This window comes from Medicago truncatula, chromosome 8, assembly GCF_003473485.1.
Source record: "Medicago truncatula cultivar Jemalong A17 chromosome 8, MtrunA17r5.0-ANR, whole genome shotgun sequence".
Taxonomy (NCBI): Eukaryota; Viridiplantae; Streptophyta; class Magnoliopsida; order Fabales; family Fabaceae; genus Medicago; species Medicago truncatula.
The window spans coordinates 40,712,075-40,728,799 of NC_053049.1; the positions used below are offsets into that span (position 1 = coordinate 40,712,075).

Consider the following 16,725-nt stretch of genomic DNA (forward strand, 5'->3'; position numbering starts at 1 on the left):
CAACTACACTAATAACACCAAGGACACCATCTATTGGCATACTATTCTTCCATTACACATTTATCATATTAGATTATTCCATCATCATGTCATATAGATAAACCACAAACCTAAATCTATCACTGGGTGCACTTTGATATATAAAAAGTTAAGCAAATAATATTTTTTAAAACTGGTGAAATTAAATTCGATATCGCGAGATTTACAAAACTCACATACACAATGCAACAACCATTTGTACTAGACTCCAATAGTGGAAAATAACAATTTAAACACATTAACAATTAATTTTTTTTTTCCACATTCAATAAAAGTCATTTCTCAAAGTGCTTGTTCTAGCTGGTTGCTAAATTCTAAGATAATCTTCTAAATAAGCAAATAACCCACTTTACTAGTTATAGCCATTTTGATTGGTCTAGGACAGAAAGTACAAAGAAATATTTTATGAAAAAAAGATAAAGGTTTGTAAAAAGAGAAAAGTCAAGGATATAATTCTATACAAAACATAATGCTAATCATGGTTATTATTATTTTTGTCAAGTAGTTTTGTGGCTAAAATTTACTTTTTAAAATTGAATAAGAAGGGTATATGGAGTTTGAACCTCAACCCCTACATATAACAATGCATTGTTTCTGCCAACTGATTTATGTTTACGGAGACGATGTTCACGGATATTATTGATCTTGTATGAGAGTATGTATGTCTTATTAATCTATTTTTGTTTTCTTTATAAAAAAAGTAAAAGAGAAGAAAAAGAAATTAAGCAAGCCTGGTTAGGTAAGGTGGTTGCAAGTTTCCTTCCCTATAGAGAGAAGTGAGAACAAGGACAAAGTGAATAGAATGGAATAGGCAAGGAAAGAGACTTTGAATATATGGAGAGTGATGGAAAGAAGATTGGTGGGCATCCATTATCTAACAAAACAAGCACCTTCTATGCGCACTAAAATGAAAGTGCACCATGCCACATTTTGAATGACTACAAAATTAACACACCTCATTCTTCTATGTGGGTCCATCCATCTTCTCCCATAGCCAAGCCAACACAACTCATCAATACTCAACACTCACTCAAACCCCATCATTGCCATCACTAAATTATCTCCCACTCTTCATTTCTTCTTTCCTTCACCAAAAGACATACATGTCTCATTCACACTCAAAATAAGATGCCATGTTATTTTTTTTTTAATTAATTTCTATTCCTTGGTCTAAAATTTAAACCATGTGTTTTAATTGAGGGTGAGGAAAAAAAACACTAGAGAGAAAAGGAGAGTTTTAGTTTTTATAATGGGGTGTTTGTAAAGCAGAGATAGCTAGCTATTGCAAACTTGAAAAGCTGTATTTGGATTTTTGGTATAATGGGTAATTGTTGCTATAAGTGGGATTCATCAGATTATAGAGTCTCATCCAATGCAAAATCAGGTTGGTTTCACAATAACAATTTTTTTTTTTTATCTTTCTCTCTATTTTGACTAACTTTTTATGATTTTAGGAAATCATCATTTATCAGTTTTTGGTGTGTTTTGTTAAAGATTTGTTTAGATGACCCGTTTGTCTCCTTTCACTCTAGAAATGGTATATTCATATTTTTTTTCTTTTTGTTTTCATTTTGATGTTTTCCCCTTTTTTTTAATATACTATCTTTGATGGATATTATTGTTAAGTCTTTCTTATTTTGGAGCTTTTGAATTTCCCTTCTTGCTTTCTTATTAATCACCCTTTCAAATGGTTTTCCTTTTAATTGATTTTTATTTATTGGTGTTATAGTTATTACTTACTATACAAACTTGGGTGGTTTTAATTTCAATTATTAAAAAAAAAAATACCACCTTTGTCTTTGTTTTTCTAATTATATTTTTTTAAAAAAAATTATCTTGTGAAACAAACAAGCTGTGATATCCTGCAAATCATTGGAAAAAGAGAACTAAAAACAGTAATTATCTGTATATAAGAGTTGCATGCTGTCTTCATATCTTTAAACTTTCCTAAAGTTGTTTCAACATAGAATCTGTTACCCAGTATGAACTGAACATTTTTTTTCCTTATGTCTGCTTCAAAAGTAGGTCGGCATGTAGTTTTTATTACTTATTACGTGGATATAATAAAGTGGAAACCTCTAACTCTAGTGAGTAGAGTTTTATCTTAACTGTAATATTTTTTTTTTCTATGAAAAATTGGTGGTAGGTTTTTAAATTATAATTGATTAGTTCACATTTACACTATATATGTTCCCATCATCGCACCTTTTGTAGTTTATTTATTTATTTATTAGTCATTCTGTCTCCTACAGCATGAATTTATGTATGCTTCTTAATCTCTTTATATATCATATGCAATATTTATTTTACTTTTATGTTTCATATTCCATGTAATATATTAGCGTAAACAAGTTTTAAATATTTTAACTATTACAACGTGACATATGAATTAAGATTATTGTGTGTTATCACTTAACGCTCAAGTTCCGAGTAGAAATTATCATAGTAATATTCTAGTTTGGTGGGAAGGTAAATATATTTGTTCAAACACTATTTTAGTTAGGGATCCAACTCGAATGCTCCTATAGATCAAGATCAAATTAAAGTCACATATTATAGTGTTTCCTTGTTTTTGTTATTTTAGAATAAATGAAAGTTTAAAATGTGGATATATAAAAGATTTGTTCTGATTAATATCTCATTTTGGTTTGATGAAAAGAACAAAACCAGGTGGCAATGAAAGAAAGGCACGATGATAGTAAGTTACCATCGAATCCTGAAGAAGTTGAAGATCTTAGACGTGATAACTCAGCTGCAAATCCATTGATTGCATTCACTTATGATGAACTAAAGAAAATAACTGGGAATTTTAGACCAGATCGTGTGTTAGGGGGAGGTGGATTTGGAAGTGTTTATAAAGGATTTATTTCTGAGGAGTTAAGGGATGATCTTCATTCTCTTCCTGTAGCTGTTAAGGTTCATGATGGTGACAATAGTCATCAAGGCCACAGAGAATGGCTGGTATATTATCTATATATTCTCTCTAAACATAGAAAAATCATTACCAAGAAAATTAAAATAACGACAAAAATTTAGAGACAGAAACTTGTAAAGAAAACAGCATTTAGATTAGTTGTGGTTTTGATTGCTTTGTTTACAGGCAGAAGTGATATTTTTGGGGCAGCTTTCACATCCAAATTTGGTCAAATTAATTGGATACTGCTGCGAAAACGAACATAGGGTGCTAATATATGAGTACATGGCCAGAGGAAGTGTGGAACACAATTTGTTCTCAAGTAAGTATATACTATCCCACTTGATATTGAAATTCTTACATTCTATTGATATTAAAGCTTAGGATAGAACATGTTAGTAAGGTAACAACACATAGTTCCCTAACTATAATTTAGACGACCGAAACATTTGATATATATGTTGGGACATCTTTTTTTAATGTACAGTTTTTCACCCTCAATAGTTAGCATATGTGATATGAATATGGAATTCAAACAACAAAATATTTCATATACATATTTTAGCATACATCTGAGACACCTAATTAATCACTTGTAAAAGTATGATTAATTCAGTAGAGTATATATCATTATTTAGTCAATTGAATTAACCATATTTCTAGACGTGATTGCCGATATTGCACCGATATAAAATAAGTAGGTGTCCATATATATCATTATTGTTTGGAAAATGTCCAGGAAAATGAAGTGTAATTTTTGCATTGGTATATGGTCTCCGACAACATTGACGCTATATAAAAGGGAATATATAAAGCGACTTAGGTTCATTTTGTCTTGTTTATTATGAAGTAAATCTAATACCTAGTTGGAAATCAAATAATCTAAGCTTTATGCCGACATGAAACGTGATATAAAAAGAAGTATATCACTTGGGTGATATATTTTTTTTTAAGGAATCAGTTGGGTGATATAACCAGTCGGTCCTACAATCAATCGTGATTAATACAAGTGTTAATAGTGTTTTATCTCTTGTAAAATATTTTTTTTGGATTTCGTCCTTGGAATTTGAATATTTTTAGTTTTGGACATTCATGAATTTTGACCGTATAAAATCGTAGATATGGAAGAGAGTAAACCGAAATTTGCTCAAATTAACAAGGGGGTAAGTCGAAATTTGCTCAAATTACAAGGGGGATAAACCTAAATTTTCTCAAATTATAAGGGATGAAATTTTTCATGAAGGTCCAAAATCAAAAAATCTTCATATTACAAGAAAGAAATTCAAAAAAAATATTTTACAGGGAAAAATGGGAAATGATCTAAATTACAGGGGGATAAAACACTATTAACCCTTAATACAGTAAGAAACATCTATTGTTCTTTCTAATAACATGTCCATGAATAGCCTCATAAAAAAAAGAAAAATCGTGTTAAAGGAATTTAAAAATAGAATTTTTTTATTAATTTTTTTATTACTTTTAAAAAGTTAAATATATAAGTTTTTCATATTGCTTCTAATACAATATTTTTATATTGGTTTCTTTAATTAGTGCCGAGACAGTAGTTAACATTTTTCAAAAAAGAAAATAAAGTCATTTATCCTAGTTACTTTAGTAAGTTTTGAACAAGAGAGAATCGAACTGATAATTTTACCGAAAGAGAAATAACATTTTGTACAACTATTTAGTGATAATTTTTGAATAACTTTATCTCTTATAGTCACATTATGTATATATATAAGAAGAGAGTAAAAGAAGGTTTTTGATCAACAAGAAGAAATTAAAAGAAGGTTGTCACAAAAATTATCACCAAATGATTGTACAAATATCATTGTTCTTATTAAAACACGTACTCTTTCATCCCTAATTATAATGTCATTTACAAAAAAAAATATTTGTATTTAAATATAAGACTATTCACAAATTTTTAAATGCAATTTAGTACTCTTTTTTCTTGCTATACCCTTTGTTAATACCATCAATTGTCTTAGAATATAAAATGTCATGCTAACTAGTGCCTCGAGGCCCTAGTTAAGGAAAAAAAAAGAAACATTCATATTAAAAACATCATTTTTTACACTTGCCTTTGACTAGGCAAGTTCCAAAATATTCATATTATATATGTTTCCTTAACTACTGCCTCCAACGACATTGATTATCATTTTTTCCATATAAAAAAAATCAATATTTAATACATAAAGAACACTCGTTAGAATTCTGCATTTAAAAATAGTTACACATTTTTCAAACAAATGTATTACTCCAACATCTTTTCTTGATATTCTTGATTTTTTTTATAAAGTACTCATATATTTAAGGGACGAAGGGAGTGTAAAACTCATTTACACTTTCACTTTATAGAATTTTATTTTTGGTTACAAAAAGTATTATATTAAAGGAGGTCCTACCGGGAGTCGAACCCAGGTCGTTGGATTCAAAGTCCAGAGTGCTAACCACTACACCATAGAACCACCACTTTCACTTTATAGAATTAAACCCTTTAATATATTATATTAAGTAAATTATGGATTCAGTGGTTTTTGGTGAAATTAGTTTGCATGTTTGTATAATATCTAATTGATTGATGTGTGTTTACTTGTACATTGCAGAAATTTTGCTTCCCTTGCCATGGTCGATAAGAATGAAGATTGCATATGGCGCTGCAAAGGGACTTGCATTTCTTCATGAAGCAAAAAAACCCGTCATCTATCGTGATTTTAAGACATCGAATATTTTATTGGACCTGGTTAGTATTAGTATACATCAAGACTTAATGTCAATGTTTCAATAATTTTCAGTTAATTTTTATAATTGTTTCTTCATGTAAATGACTTAGAGAAGAAACAATATTGAGAAAAACTGAAATCTCTCATTAAGCCATATGAATATCAATAGCCACAACTTTATTTTGTTCTCTCCGTTTCACAAACAGGACTATAATGCAAAGCTTTCTGACTTTGGCCTTGCTAAAGATGGACCAGTTGGAGACATGTCCCATGTTTCTACTAGAATAATGGGAACATATGGATATGCTGCACCAGAATACATTATGACAGGTTAACTAAATTATGATTCAATATTTATCAATGTTAAGTGCGATTTAATGGAAACAAAGTTCATATTCCACTAGACTTGAAAGACCACCAAAAGTACTCTAAATCAATGATGATTATCCATCAATATGACGTGACACAAACAATATATATTGAATACAAAATTAACGATAAAATTAGAAGCCCTTCAAACTCAATTAGCCTTTCTATTTTATTTTTTATTTTTATTTTTATAATATTAACCCATACAAAATTTAATATTAAATGTATTTATTTACATGATTGACTAACATTTTTAAAGAAGTAGTTAGCAGCAAAAGTTTTTTTTTGTCAACCGAGTATTCTTTATTTGTAACTCTTTATTTGTAACTGTAGAAACTAATCACTCGAGTTAGATATGACCATAATAAATGACAAAACTCTCCCTCAAGAGATTTAACAGTTGTTTTTTCAAGGTTGAATCTGAACCCAAAACCTCTAGTTAAATTGGAAGAGATCTCTTACCATCTCATCAAAATTTTCTTAGATTATAACAAAAGTAGTTAGTAAAATTAATACTATGAACCCTAAAAATAGTGAAAAGTTATACTATTTGTTTAATTAAAAATGAGTTTGGGGTCTAAATTTTTTGGAGCCTAAGGTGATTGCTTTGATAGCAATCTGCTTGGGTCAGTTCTACGATACGTATGAAAAAATATCTAGTAAGAGATGTCAATTCTTTAAACGAATCTCAATTATCTCATGAGATCAATCTCAACAATTCCATGGAGGGCAATGTTGGTTGCCAATTAAAAGCAATTATGGCTTTCCTATATATATAAATATAAATTGACATTATAGTCCTACATTGTGCAGGTCATTTGACTCCAAGAAGTGATGTTTATAGTTTTGGTGTTGTTCTTCTTGAACTTTTGACTGGAAGAAAATCTTTAGACAAACAAAGACCAGCTAGAGAGCAAAACCTTATAGATTGGGCTCTTCCATTGCTCAAAGAAAAGAAGAAAGTGCTAAATATTATAGATCCAAGGTTGGAAGGTGATTATCCAGTAAAAGGAGCTCACAAGGCTGCAATGCTTGCATATCATTGCTTAAACAAGAATCCAAAAGCAAGGCCTTTAATGAGAGACATTGTTGATTCATTAGAGCCTTTGACAACGTACACTGAGGTCCCTATTGGAAAAACATTTACCATAATAACTGAAGTTGCTGAAACTGATGTTAAAAGGAAAGATGCAGAATGACCTTAACTTGATCTTGTGTTTATAGGCATTTTCTTTCTATTTTATCCCTTTCTTAATTTGCCTTTAACATCGTTGTCATGTGCAATTGGATTATTGTATGAACTGTTGGAACAATTTTCGTACACTTGAACCTGTTGCTGAAAAATTAGTACACAAACACAAAATAATTTGTTAAAAAACATTATTAGGCTGAGTCGCGGACTAGATCGCTTTCTTTAAGACAACCAAAACTTAAAATATTAACACTCTTTGCACAAAGAGAACACACCAAAACAACACCATAAAAATTACTAATACTGCTCGGAATGCCAAGTTATCCTCTTTTTTCTTTTTCCTTTTCTCTTCGTGAATTGCTTCCTACAAACTTGTACCAAGTTATCCTCTTTTTATACAAGTCTCCCACTATCATTTCAATACAATTCAATTCAATTCTTTTATTTTTTTATTTTTTATTTTTTGTATAAAAAATCAACTCTATTAATGTGCCAGATTACATTCAACCATAAAAAATAAGAAAACTTTAGGTTCCTTATACAATTATTTGACCAAATTAATTTGTAGTATATTATCATTAGTATATTACCAAAAGTATTTGAATCCGTTGAAACTAGGAAAGGCATGATGTAAAATTGAAATTGATTGACAATAAACAAGATGAAAAAACCGTTTGCTATCAAAGCTTTTTAATATGAATAAATTCATTCTTTCATGTACACAAGTTAAAAACAAAGACTTTTTGAAATTCAACTTGTTTCATAACCGATCATAAAATAGTAAAATATATTTTTATTAAAATTCTATTAAATAAATTATTATTCTTAATAAAATCTCCAACATGAACTAATGTCAATTTTAACAGAAAAGAACAAACAATGGCAGCAAGACAAGATACATTATTAGCGTCCTTTACTTTTGTTTAAATCCACTACTATTTTTGAGTAAATTGTGAGAAAACAGTTCTTCAGTACATATGTATTTAGTCAAAAAGTTTTTAAAATATAATTAATTTATCTCTCTTATTTATTTATTTTTGGTACAAAATTTATCTCTCTTTTAATAGGTATTTATTTGTACATGTGCCAGCAACCCGACTAAAAAAAACACAAATATATGGTTCATGCGCATTACACACTCCAAGCATTTCAAGAAACCACAAATCCACTCACCATTTTCATCTCGCTAACACTCCTCCATATCCTGCGATAAAATCCCTTCTAGATGGAGGAAATATAATTAAGATAGTAGAATTTTATCTTTTGGGTCCAACTAAATGGTGATTAATTAGAAGTGGATACTTTGTGATTATGGATCATGCTAACAAATGTTTAAAGAAATTGTTTAAGCAACTCATAATTTTGTTTTTGGCTAGACAATATATATCAAATCATTGTTAAAGCAATAATTATACCACTTTCGATATAAAAGTTACATTTATTGATTTCTCAATCAATGTCCTAAGAACATTTGTCTTTTCTGAAGGATTCCAATGACATTTATTAGTATTTATTATAAATTTATTTCACTTTTTATTTTTTTATATATAGAATGCTACTCCCTCCGTTTCAAAATACATGTCTAAGTCAACCACTTCACATATGCCAATGCATAATTTTGACTGTTAATATCTTTAATTTTCTAAAGTAAAAAATTATAAAAATTTAATATTTTGAAAATATTTGTCGAGACAAATCAAACAACATCTTACATGCTAATATTTGTATTTATATATTAGTTAAAAAGTATGGTCAAAGTAAGTCAAGTGAATAGTGCACATTGCAAAAATTGAACATGTATTTTGAAACGGAGGGAGTAGCTTACTTTATCGTATTTGGTTATATTATTTTTTGGAACATATCATAATCAATTAAAGATGTAACTTGTGTTAATTCTATTATAATGGAATTTGTTCATATTATAATAAGATTTAACTTATTTTTTAAAATTAAAGATTTAATAAATAATATTATACAAAAGATAAAATTGTAATTATAATAGTTCACATGGAGTGTATAATTGGAAAATAAAAATCCAGCCCAAAATCATGTAGTCTAAAAAGAGCATGACACATGTAGTAGATATTTGGACCCTTTACTATTCGGTTTAGAGTTGATCTTTGGCCGATGCGTATAAAAATATTTTTGTTGGATGATGTCGATTATTTAAAGGGATCTCCATTGCCAAAAAATATATACTAGAGTCCTCATCCAACATTCATTAAGAAAGCAAAAATATAAATAATGTGTTGACAGTGAATTCAATTTTTATTGTCAATATAAAACTACTACTTTTACCATCCCTTGACTATACTCCATTCTTTTTAAAATGAGTGTCATTTTGATGGTAAAAATTTTGTTTTAAAATAAGAAAAATGTTAACAAGTGTCATAAAGGCATTGTTTAAGCATCTAAAAGTAACAACTTTTACATTGGAATTTGTACGATTATGACTTTATCAAATGTTTGACTTGTATTTTCAAGACATAATTTCCTTTTGTAGATACCTTAAACAATGCTCTTAGAACACTTATTAACAAGACCCTTAAAATAAATGTCATTTATACTTTTCAACATAAAATTATTATTTTACTTTCAATTGTATCATCTAATTAATTGATTATACACTAATTCTAAAACATCATACCAAAATTTTGTTATCATGATCCTATTATCCATAAAATGAGGTAATGGAATATTCTACCTGCTTAACCCCATTTATTTTTCCATCTTCCTAAAAATTTATGTATAGAGTACACGTGGCATAATACTAGTGAATTGAATGGATGTGCCTTGAGAGCCACTTCAGCAAAATCTACACAGAACCTCTCATCTTCTTCTTTGTGGTAACCTATGCTCAAAGGAACATAACATTTCTCTCATAGAATTCAAAAGGAACATCGAAGTTCTGAGCTTAACAACCATGTCATTATCTATGTCCACCACCACTAGTGGTCACTACACTGCACTTTCATTGCCAACAAGAACCACCCAAATCAACTCTAAGCAAAACCCAACTTATTTTTTTCCAAACACCAAGTTGTTTTCTTCAAAAAACCATTCATTTTCCAACACCCTTTTGTCAAAACCATTCCTTTATGTGGTTAAAGCTTCATCTGAAGTGGGTTCAGATGCATCCAAAGAAGATAGTGAAAAGGGTGAAGGAGAAAAAGAGCCATATGAAGAGTATGAGGTAGAGATTGACCAACCTTATGGAATCAAGTTTGTAAAAGGAAGAGATGGTGGAACTTACATTGATGCTATTGCACCTGGTGGATCAGCTGATAAGGCTGGTGTCTTCACTGTTGGTGATAAAGTACTTGCCACCAGGTTTGTTTGTGCTCTTCATGTTATACTTTCTTTTTTTATGAATGCAAGTTTTTTTTTTTTTTTTGGAGAGAACTGTATAGATATTAGATGGTTGTTTGATATAGCTTTGTGATCATTTCTAGCATATCATGTTCAAGATAGTTATTTGAAGGGCTTAACATCTGTTTGGATTGGTTTATTTGAGCTTATTTACGACAGTCTGAGATACATACTTGTGAGACTTTATAAGACTGTTTGGGAAAGTTACGGAAACAACTTATCACACGTTCGTAAACTATTTTCAGCTTATTTCCATACGTTCTCCATGATAGCTTATGAAAATAGTTTGACTTTACTGTATCTTTTATTATAGAAATAGCTTATACATAGATACGTATATTATAAGCGCTTATACTATGAGTGATCAATTAAGTTCTTTATCCAAACAAACCTTATTTTGTCAAGGTTGAGCTTATGATTGTGGATTTTGATATTGCATTAAAACTATGGGGATGAATCACCTCATTGAATATGTATGACTTTAGTACTTTGAGATTAGTGATATCATATCATGCTCAAAACAGGTAATTTTATAGACCTAATTTAGTCAAGGCTGGCTTATGGTCGTGGAATTTGATATTACATTAAAAATAATTTAGCCACATGATAAGAATAGTAATAGCAACCTAGGTCTCTGTATTGTCAAGAAACTGCCTTATGTATATAGACTCAATGAAAATGTTCAACATCTGCAGTGCTGTTTTTGGGACTGAAATTTGGCCAGCTGCAGAATATGGAAGGACAATGTACACGATTCGCCAAAGAATTGGCCCGTTACTCATGAGAATGCAGAAGAGATATGGTTAGTTTATTCAATGTGTATGCATTTTATTTTCGCAATGTTTCCCTCAAGTGCTAGTCTAGTTGCTTGTTTGTGAACTTAGCTCCCGGATCCATGAACCATGGTTATCAATTCAGGAAAGATAGAAACTGGTGGTGACTTAACTGAAAAGGAGATCATTAGAGCTGAGAGGAACTCTGGTGTAGTCAGTAACAAATTGAGGGAAATTCAAGTAAGTTTTGCCATGTTAAAACTGCTAAATTGTAATTCTTAAATTTTCAAACCCTTTTTTATAAGAGATTTTTTCTCCCATGTGGTGTTACAACCATTTTCATTCCTCAAACTTGTAAAAATTTCAGATGCAAAACTACCTAAGGAAAAAAGAAGTGAAAGAGGGCCGGGAAAGGGATCTGAGAGAAGGCTTATTACTATACAGGTAAGATCCAGCGACTCAGAAAATCATTTTCTCCCATGTGCTCTTCAATCTTCAATAGAGATGAAGTGCAACTTTTCGTCTAGAATTGTTTTTTTTTACATAGGCCATTATTGCACACTTTATTGATGGAATTTGTTTTGCAACATATATACATACAAAAATCATAAGGGTGTTCTGAATTTAGAAAATATTTTCCTTTATTACTCCATTGCTTATTAAAGTAAGGAATAAAGTATTGGTGACTTTGTTCTTGTCAGACATGATAGACATGGCAGAATCTAAACGTTTACACATGAAATTGTAATCTGCAACACCTATTTTGAGAGAAAAATAGCTTCAGTTTCCAAGCACCTATTTTAGATTAGAACTATAATAATGAATGCTATCTCCCTGATATTCTTACCGTTCACTCTTTTCCTGGATTCAATGCTGAAGGAATGCTAAATATGAGGAAGCACTAGAGAAATTTGAGTCTGTTCTAGGATCAAAGCCAGAACCTGATGAAGCAGCAGTCGCAAGCTATAACGTTGCTTGTTGTTACTCTAAGCTAAACCAGGTATATTTTACTCCAATTTACAGATTATATGTGCTGCGTTTCACTACTTCAACATTGGTTTTTTATCATACTTTTTGAGTGTATTTAATCCTTGTGAGTGACTAACTTGGTCCAATAATTTTCTGTCAAAAAAATAAATAAATAGTATGTGTAACCTACAGAAGACCAAATTAAATTGTGTATGGGACTAAGATGAATGTAACAAATCTTGTTAAGATTAAGATGAAAAGAGGGGTTTATTTATAAGATTGTAAAAGTAATATTTATTATTACATCAGCCGCAATGTTTTTGGTTTACGGTGTTATAACTTGTCAAAAGTAGTTGGGGAGAAGCAAATAAAACCATTTAAGAAACCATGTTCCAACTTAACACTTCAATGCTCCATCTTGAATCCATTAAGTCCCACATTGGCTAGAATATGGAACAAGTATGTGTTTATAAAGGTCTGGCATGCTAGTATGTTTGCCGAGCTGCGTAACACCAGCTTGTGACCCAAGTGGGGGCACCAAGGAACATGGCTTTGACATTAGAGAGGAGGGGAGTGTAATTTACTTTTTAGAAAATTTTAAAAATTGTTGTAATTGATAGATGGTTGTTTTAATGGGGATTTATAAATATCCCATTTTTCCTTTTAAAACATTTGAGTATTGGTTGAAGAAAAATTAAGAAAAGTATTGAAAAGAAACAAATTGATTTGGTCCTGTCATTCATTTTCCTAATCAATATGCTAATAAAGTTATATATTTCTCAAACAGATTCAAGCTGCACTTTCGACACTTGAAGAAGCTCTGAATTCTGGTTTTGAAGACTTCAAGGTGATAAAACTAATACTCAGCAAGGTACATTATCTCATTTGCTAAATAAGCTGCCTAACACTGGTGTTGTTTTAACAGAGAATCAGAACTGATCCTGACCTTGCTAACTTAAGGGCATCCCCGGAATTCGATCCATTATTGAAGAGATTTGACGAATCATTTATCAATGAGAGCGCCATCAATGCGATCAAATCAATTTTTGGATTTAATAAGAAATAACCCCTTTGTATGGACACAAGAAAGCAAACATTTTAGCTTGACTAAGGAGTTTGTTTAGCAGTATGATTCCAATACATTTGATTTCTCCGTGTATATTTTTGTAGTTAAATATAGGTCTCTCATTTTTGTCATTTGTTGGATTGGATCTTGTTTTTAATATATGATGATATAAGAAACTTATGATCAATATAATTGTTGATTTCTTATTTTAATTTTTTTTTGTTGATTTCCAACAATAATATTAGTCACAGCCATCACTTCCTAATAGCTTTTTACAGCTCTCTACATATGTCGATTACTTTTTGAAACGTGGTTTCCAGATTATTTTTCAGGTTGTTTGGGTGAATGAAAAGCGCGTCCAGAAAACTCAGTTTTGAGACCAAAACGCTAGTTGTGTTGAAGCTGGTATTCCTAGCTTCTGCGTCTCACATAATCGATTCTGAAACAAATCAACTTTATTTTCCAGCTTTGCCCCTTTAATAGCCATTTGCAGTTATGTATGTCCCTATTTCACATTTCTTTCATGTTTCAAGTTGCTGCTGTATTTCATTCTTTAGGTTAGAGATGAAGCACTAATGGACCTGTTATATTTTCTTACAACCCGGCCCATTAGCTTAAGTAACCAGCTAAATAGTTTTTTTTTATTAAAAGAATAACATTTTTCTTTAAATAGGCTGATATGCGACCAACTAACGTTTTTCTTTAAAATAACTCTTGTAAATAAATATTATTTTAAAATGAATTTGAACCAATTTTTTTTTATTATGATTTTACATAAATTGAAATCATTATAATTTTTTACATAAATTGAAATAATTATCAAAAATAAGAATGAGATATTGTTTTAAATATTATTAAAAGGATAGTTTGGTCATTACACATTCATATTTTATGTGTTTATATTTGCATAAACAATTTTTATTTACCATATGAGAAAGGTGATATGACAAATTTTTAAAACTTATAACTATTTTCGAAATATAAACATTAATGTCATGTTTCTATTTAATATATTTTTATTTTATATGCAAAACATTGTTAATTATTTGCACAGTGTCCGTTGCGGGTTTTATGTGATTAATATGTGGAAGCCATTTTTTATCTACGGATATGAGAATTCCGATAAGATAAAATTTTGAAAACTTATGACTGAATTCAAAATATCAGCATTAATGTAGTGTTTCGATTTCATATTTTTTTATTTTACATATAAAACACCGTTAAATATTTGCACCACACTCGTTGCAGATTTTATGTGCTTACCTTTGTGGAAAGTCGATATGATATAATTTTGAATATTCATGACAATTTTCAAAATATCAACACTAATGTAGTGTTTTTGCTAACTATTTTTACTTTATATGCAAAACACCTTTAAATAATAGTGCCGCATCCGTTGCAAATTTTATGTGTTAATATATGTGGAAACAATTTTTTATGTAACAATATAATAAATTCATATGATAAAATTTTGAAAATTAACAACTATTTTCAAAATATCAACATTAATGATCAACCACAACAAAACTAATTTTTATGTGTTGAATCTGTGGAATCTAATTATTATGTATCGATATGAGAAATTTGATATGATAAAATTTTAAAAACTTACGACTATTTTCAAAATATCAACATTAATATAGAATTTCTATTAAATATTCCTTATTTTACATGCAAAACACCGTTGAATATTTGCACTATACTAGTTGTGAATTTTAAGTATTTATATATGTGGAAACAACTTTTTATACTATCATACAAAAAAATCGATATGATAAAATTCTAAAAATTCATGACTATTTTAAAAACATCAACATTAATGATGTAGCACAACAAAACTAATTGAAGTACTTATTAAAGTGGCTTGTACTTTAAAATTGAGTCTTTTACTAAATACTAATATGGTTTTTTTTTTAGTCAAATCGTAAAAAGAGTAACTCTCGTATACTTGTTTTTTATAAACATGTGTTAATGTATTAGCAAAAGAATTCAAACCATTTAAGCGAAAGAGTCACTCCATTTGTCCTAAATTATAACTCGTTTTGGAAAAAAAATTGTTTCAAATAATAAGTCGTTTTTATGATACCAATAAAACATTAATATATTTTTTTATTATATCATTAACTATTTATTACTGTCTCTTCTTTCAATTTTTTAATTTATCTTTCCAATATCATTTAATGAATAAATCTAAAATGTAATTTTTTGTTTATAATAGTGATAAGAAGCCGAAGGTGTATATCCTTTCTAAACGAAATTAATTACATTTCTTAAAAAATATTAAATGTCAAAACCTCGTAAAATTTGAGATAGATGGAATAATATAATAGTAGTAGAATGACTTTCAAAGAGAGAAGTTAAACCATGGAATAATATAATAGTAATAGATGATTTTATTTTGGATGGAGAGATTTCACAAAGAATGGAGGGAAAGAAAAGATTTTATTTATTTTTTGTTGGAATTACAAAAATGAAAACATAAAGACAGACTTAGGAGGAAAAGGTTTTTATTCCACGTGAAAAAGTAAGTAGTAGATTTTTTTTAGGGAGAGTATATATTGTTTCTATTAGCCAAAAAAAAAAAATGATAGTTGTCCCAAGAAAATTTAAAGTGATAGGCTATGGTCAAGTATTGCAGCAATTACATTTTTTTTAAAGGGATATTGCAACAATTAATTGTTGGGTTACGTTAATCGGTGCTCCCGAGCATTGGTTAAAGAATTTTTTATTTTTTTTTAAATCAAAACAAATACTTTTAATGAGTTGACTGCGCAAGTTTCAATGTGATGTTGCTATATTTGCTTTCTTAACCAATATTCGGGACACATGTTAACATTACCCTCGATATTGTTTCTGCTATTGTTTTTAATGATGTCCATTAAACCGAATGTCAACGATAACTGCACATTATACAAGACTAAAACTGATTAATAATGAGTGAATTGTGTACTTTAAAATGGAACTCATCAAATTAAGGAGATTATGAGATCTGGCAAGGTTAATTATGAAATATTAATGGTTATTAAGTTTCTTATGAGGTTAACAAATTAGTTTTTCGCCTATCTGTTATCATTCCGATGCGAGTACATAATTGACGGAGCAATGATATTCTTTTTCGGATCTAAGTAATTGATAAATTGTCTCATTCTTATTAGCGCTTCCGTCCTAAATTAAGTAAGTCATTTGTTCATTTTACACTTATTAAGAAAAATGTAAAAGTGAAAGAGAGAGAAATTAGTTTTAAGTGTTCTTATCAAATATTGGACCATTTTCCATTATCATAAATACAAAACAGAATATATTAAATT

The 16,725-nt window shown here is 29.4% G+C and overlaps 2 protein-coding genes and 1 non-coding gene across 4 annotated transcripts; 2 read left to right on the forward strand and 1 right to left on the reverse strand.

Annotated features, from left to right (window-relative positions):
• The first annotated feature begins 841 nt into the window (after window positions 1-841).
• On the forward strand, window positions 842-7,404 carry LOC11413828 (probable serine/threonine-protein kinase PBL16). Of its 2 annotated transcripts, none has more exons than XM_003629877.4 (6): window positions 842-1,423; window positions 2,699-3,000; window positions 3,140-3,275; window positions 5,563-5,699; window positions 5,886-6,009; window positions 6,862-7,404. In XM_003629877.4, exons 1-6 carry the CDS (start codon window positions 1,360-1,362, stop codon window positions 7,245-7,247), a joined length of 1,149 nt encoding a protein of 382 aa, XP_003629925.2. In that variant the 5' UTR covers window positions 842-1,359; the 3' UTR covers window positions 7,248-7,404. The 2 variants fall into 2 exon arrangements, with proteins under 2 accessions (XP_003629925.2, XP_024627398.1); XM_024771630.2 differs by lacking the exon at window positions 842-1,423 and adding an exon at window positions 1,477-1,576.
• TRNAQ-UUG (transfer RNA glutamine (anticodon UUG)) lies at window positions 5,353-5,424 on the reverse strand. The gene has a single exon. It is a non-coding gene; the product is annotated as a tRNA-Gln (tRNA).
• A 2,660-nt stretch (window positions 7,405-10,064) lies between the features above and the next one.
• Window positions 10,065-13,629, forward strand: LOC11416751 (protein MET1, chloroplastic). Its single transcript, XM_003629878.4, has 7 exons — window positions 10,065-10,570; window positions 11,305-11,411; window positions 11,528-11,622; window positions 11,750-11,826; window positions 12,262-12,382; window positions 13,139-13,198; window positions 13,277-13,629. The coding sequence occupies exons 1-7, from the start codon at window positions 10,164-10,166 to the stop codon at window positions 13,415-13,417; spliced, it is 1,008 nt and encodes a 335-aa protein (XP_003629926.1). The 5' UTR covers window positions 10,065-10,163; the 3' UTR covers window positions 13,418-13,629.
• The last annotated feature ends 3,096 nt before the right edge of the window (window positions 13,630-16,725 follow it).

Coding starts and splice junctions, on each gene's coding strand:
- LOC11413828 (XM_003629877.4), top strand. CDS start 1,360: ATGGGTAATTGTTGCTATAAGTGGGATTCATCAGATTATAGAGTCTCA. Junction 1,424..2,698: donor CTCATCCAATGCAAAATCAG/GTTGGTTTCACA, acceptor TTTGATGAAAAG/AACAAAACCAGGTGGCAATG. Junction 6,010..6,861: donor ACCAGAATACATTATGACAG/GTTAACTAAATT, acceptor TACATTGTGCAG/GTCATTTGACTCCAAGAAGT.
- LOC11416751 (XM_003629878.4), top strand. CDS start 10,164: ATGTCATTATCTATGTCCACCACCACTAGTGGTCACTACACTGCACTT. Junction 10,571..11,304: donor GATAAAGTACTTGCCACCAG/GTTTGTTTGTGC, acceptor CAACATCTGCAG/TGCTGTTTTTGGGACTGAAA. Junction 12,383..13,138: donor GTTACTCTAAGCTAAACCAG/GTATATTTTACT, acceptor TTTCTCAAACAG/ATTCAAGCTGCACTTTCGAC.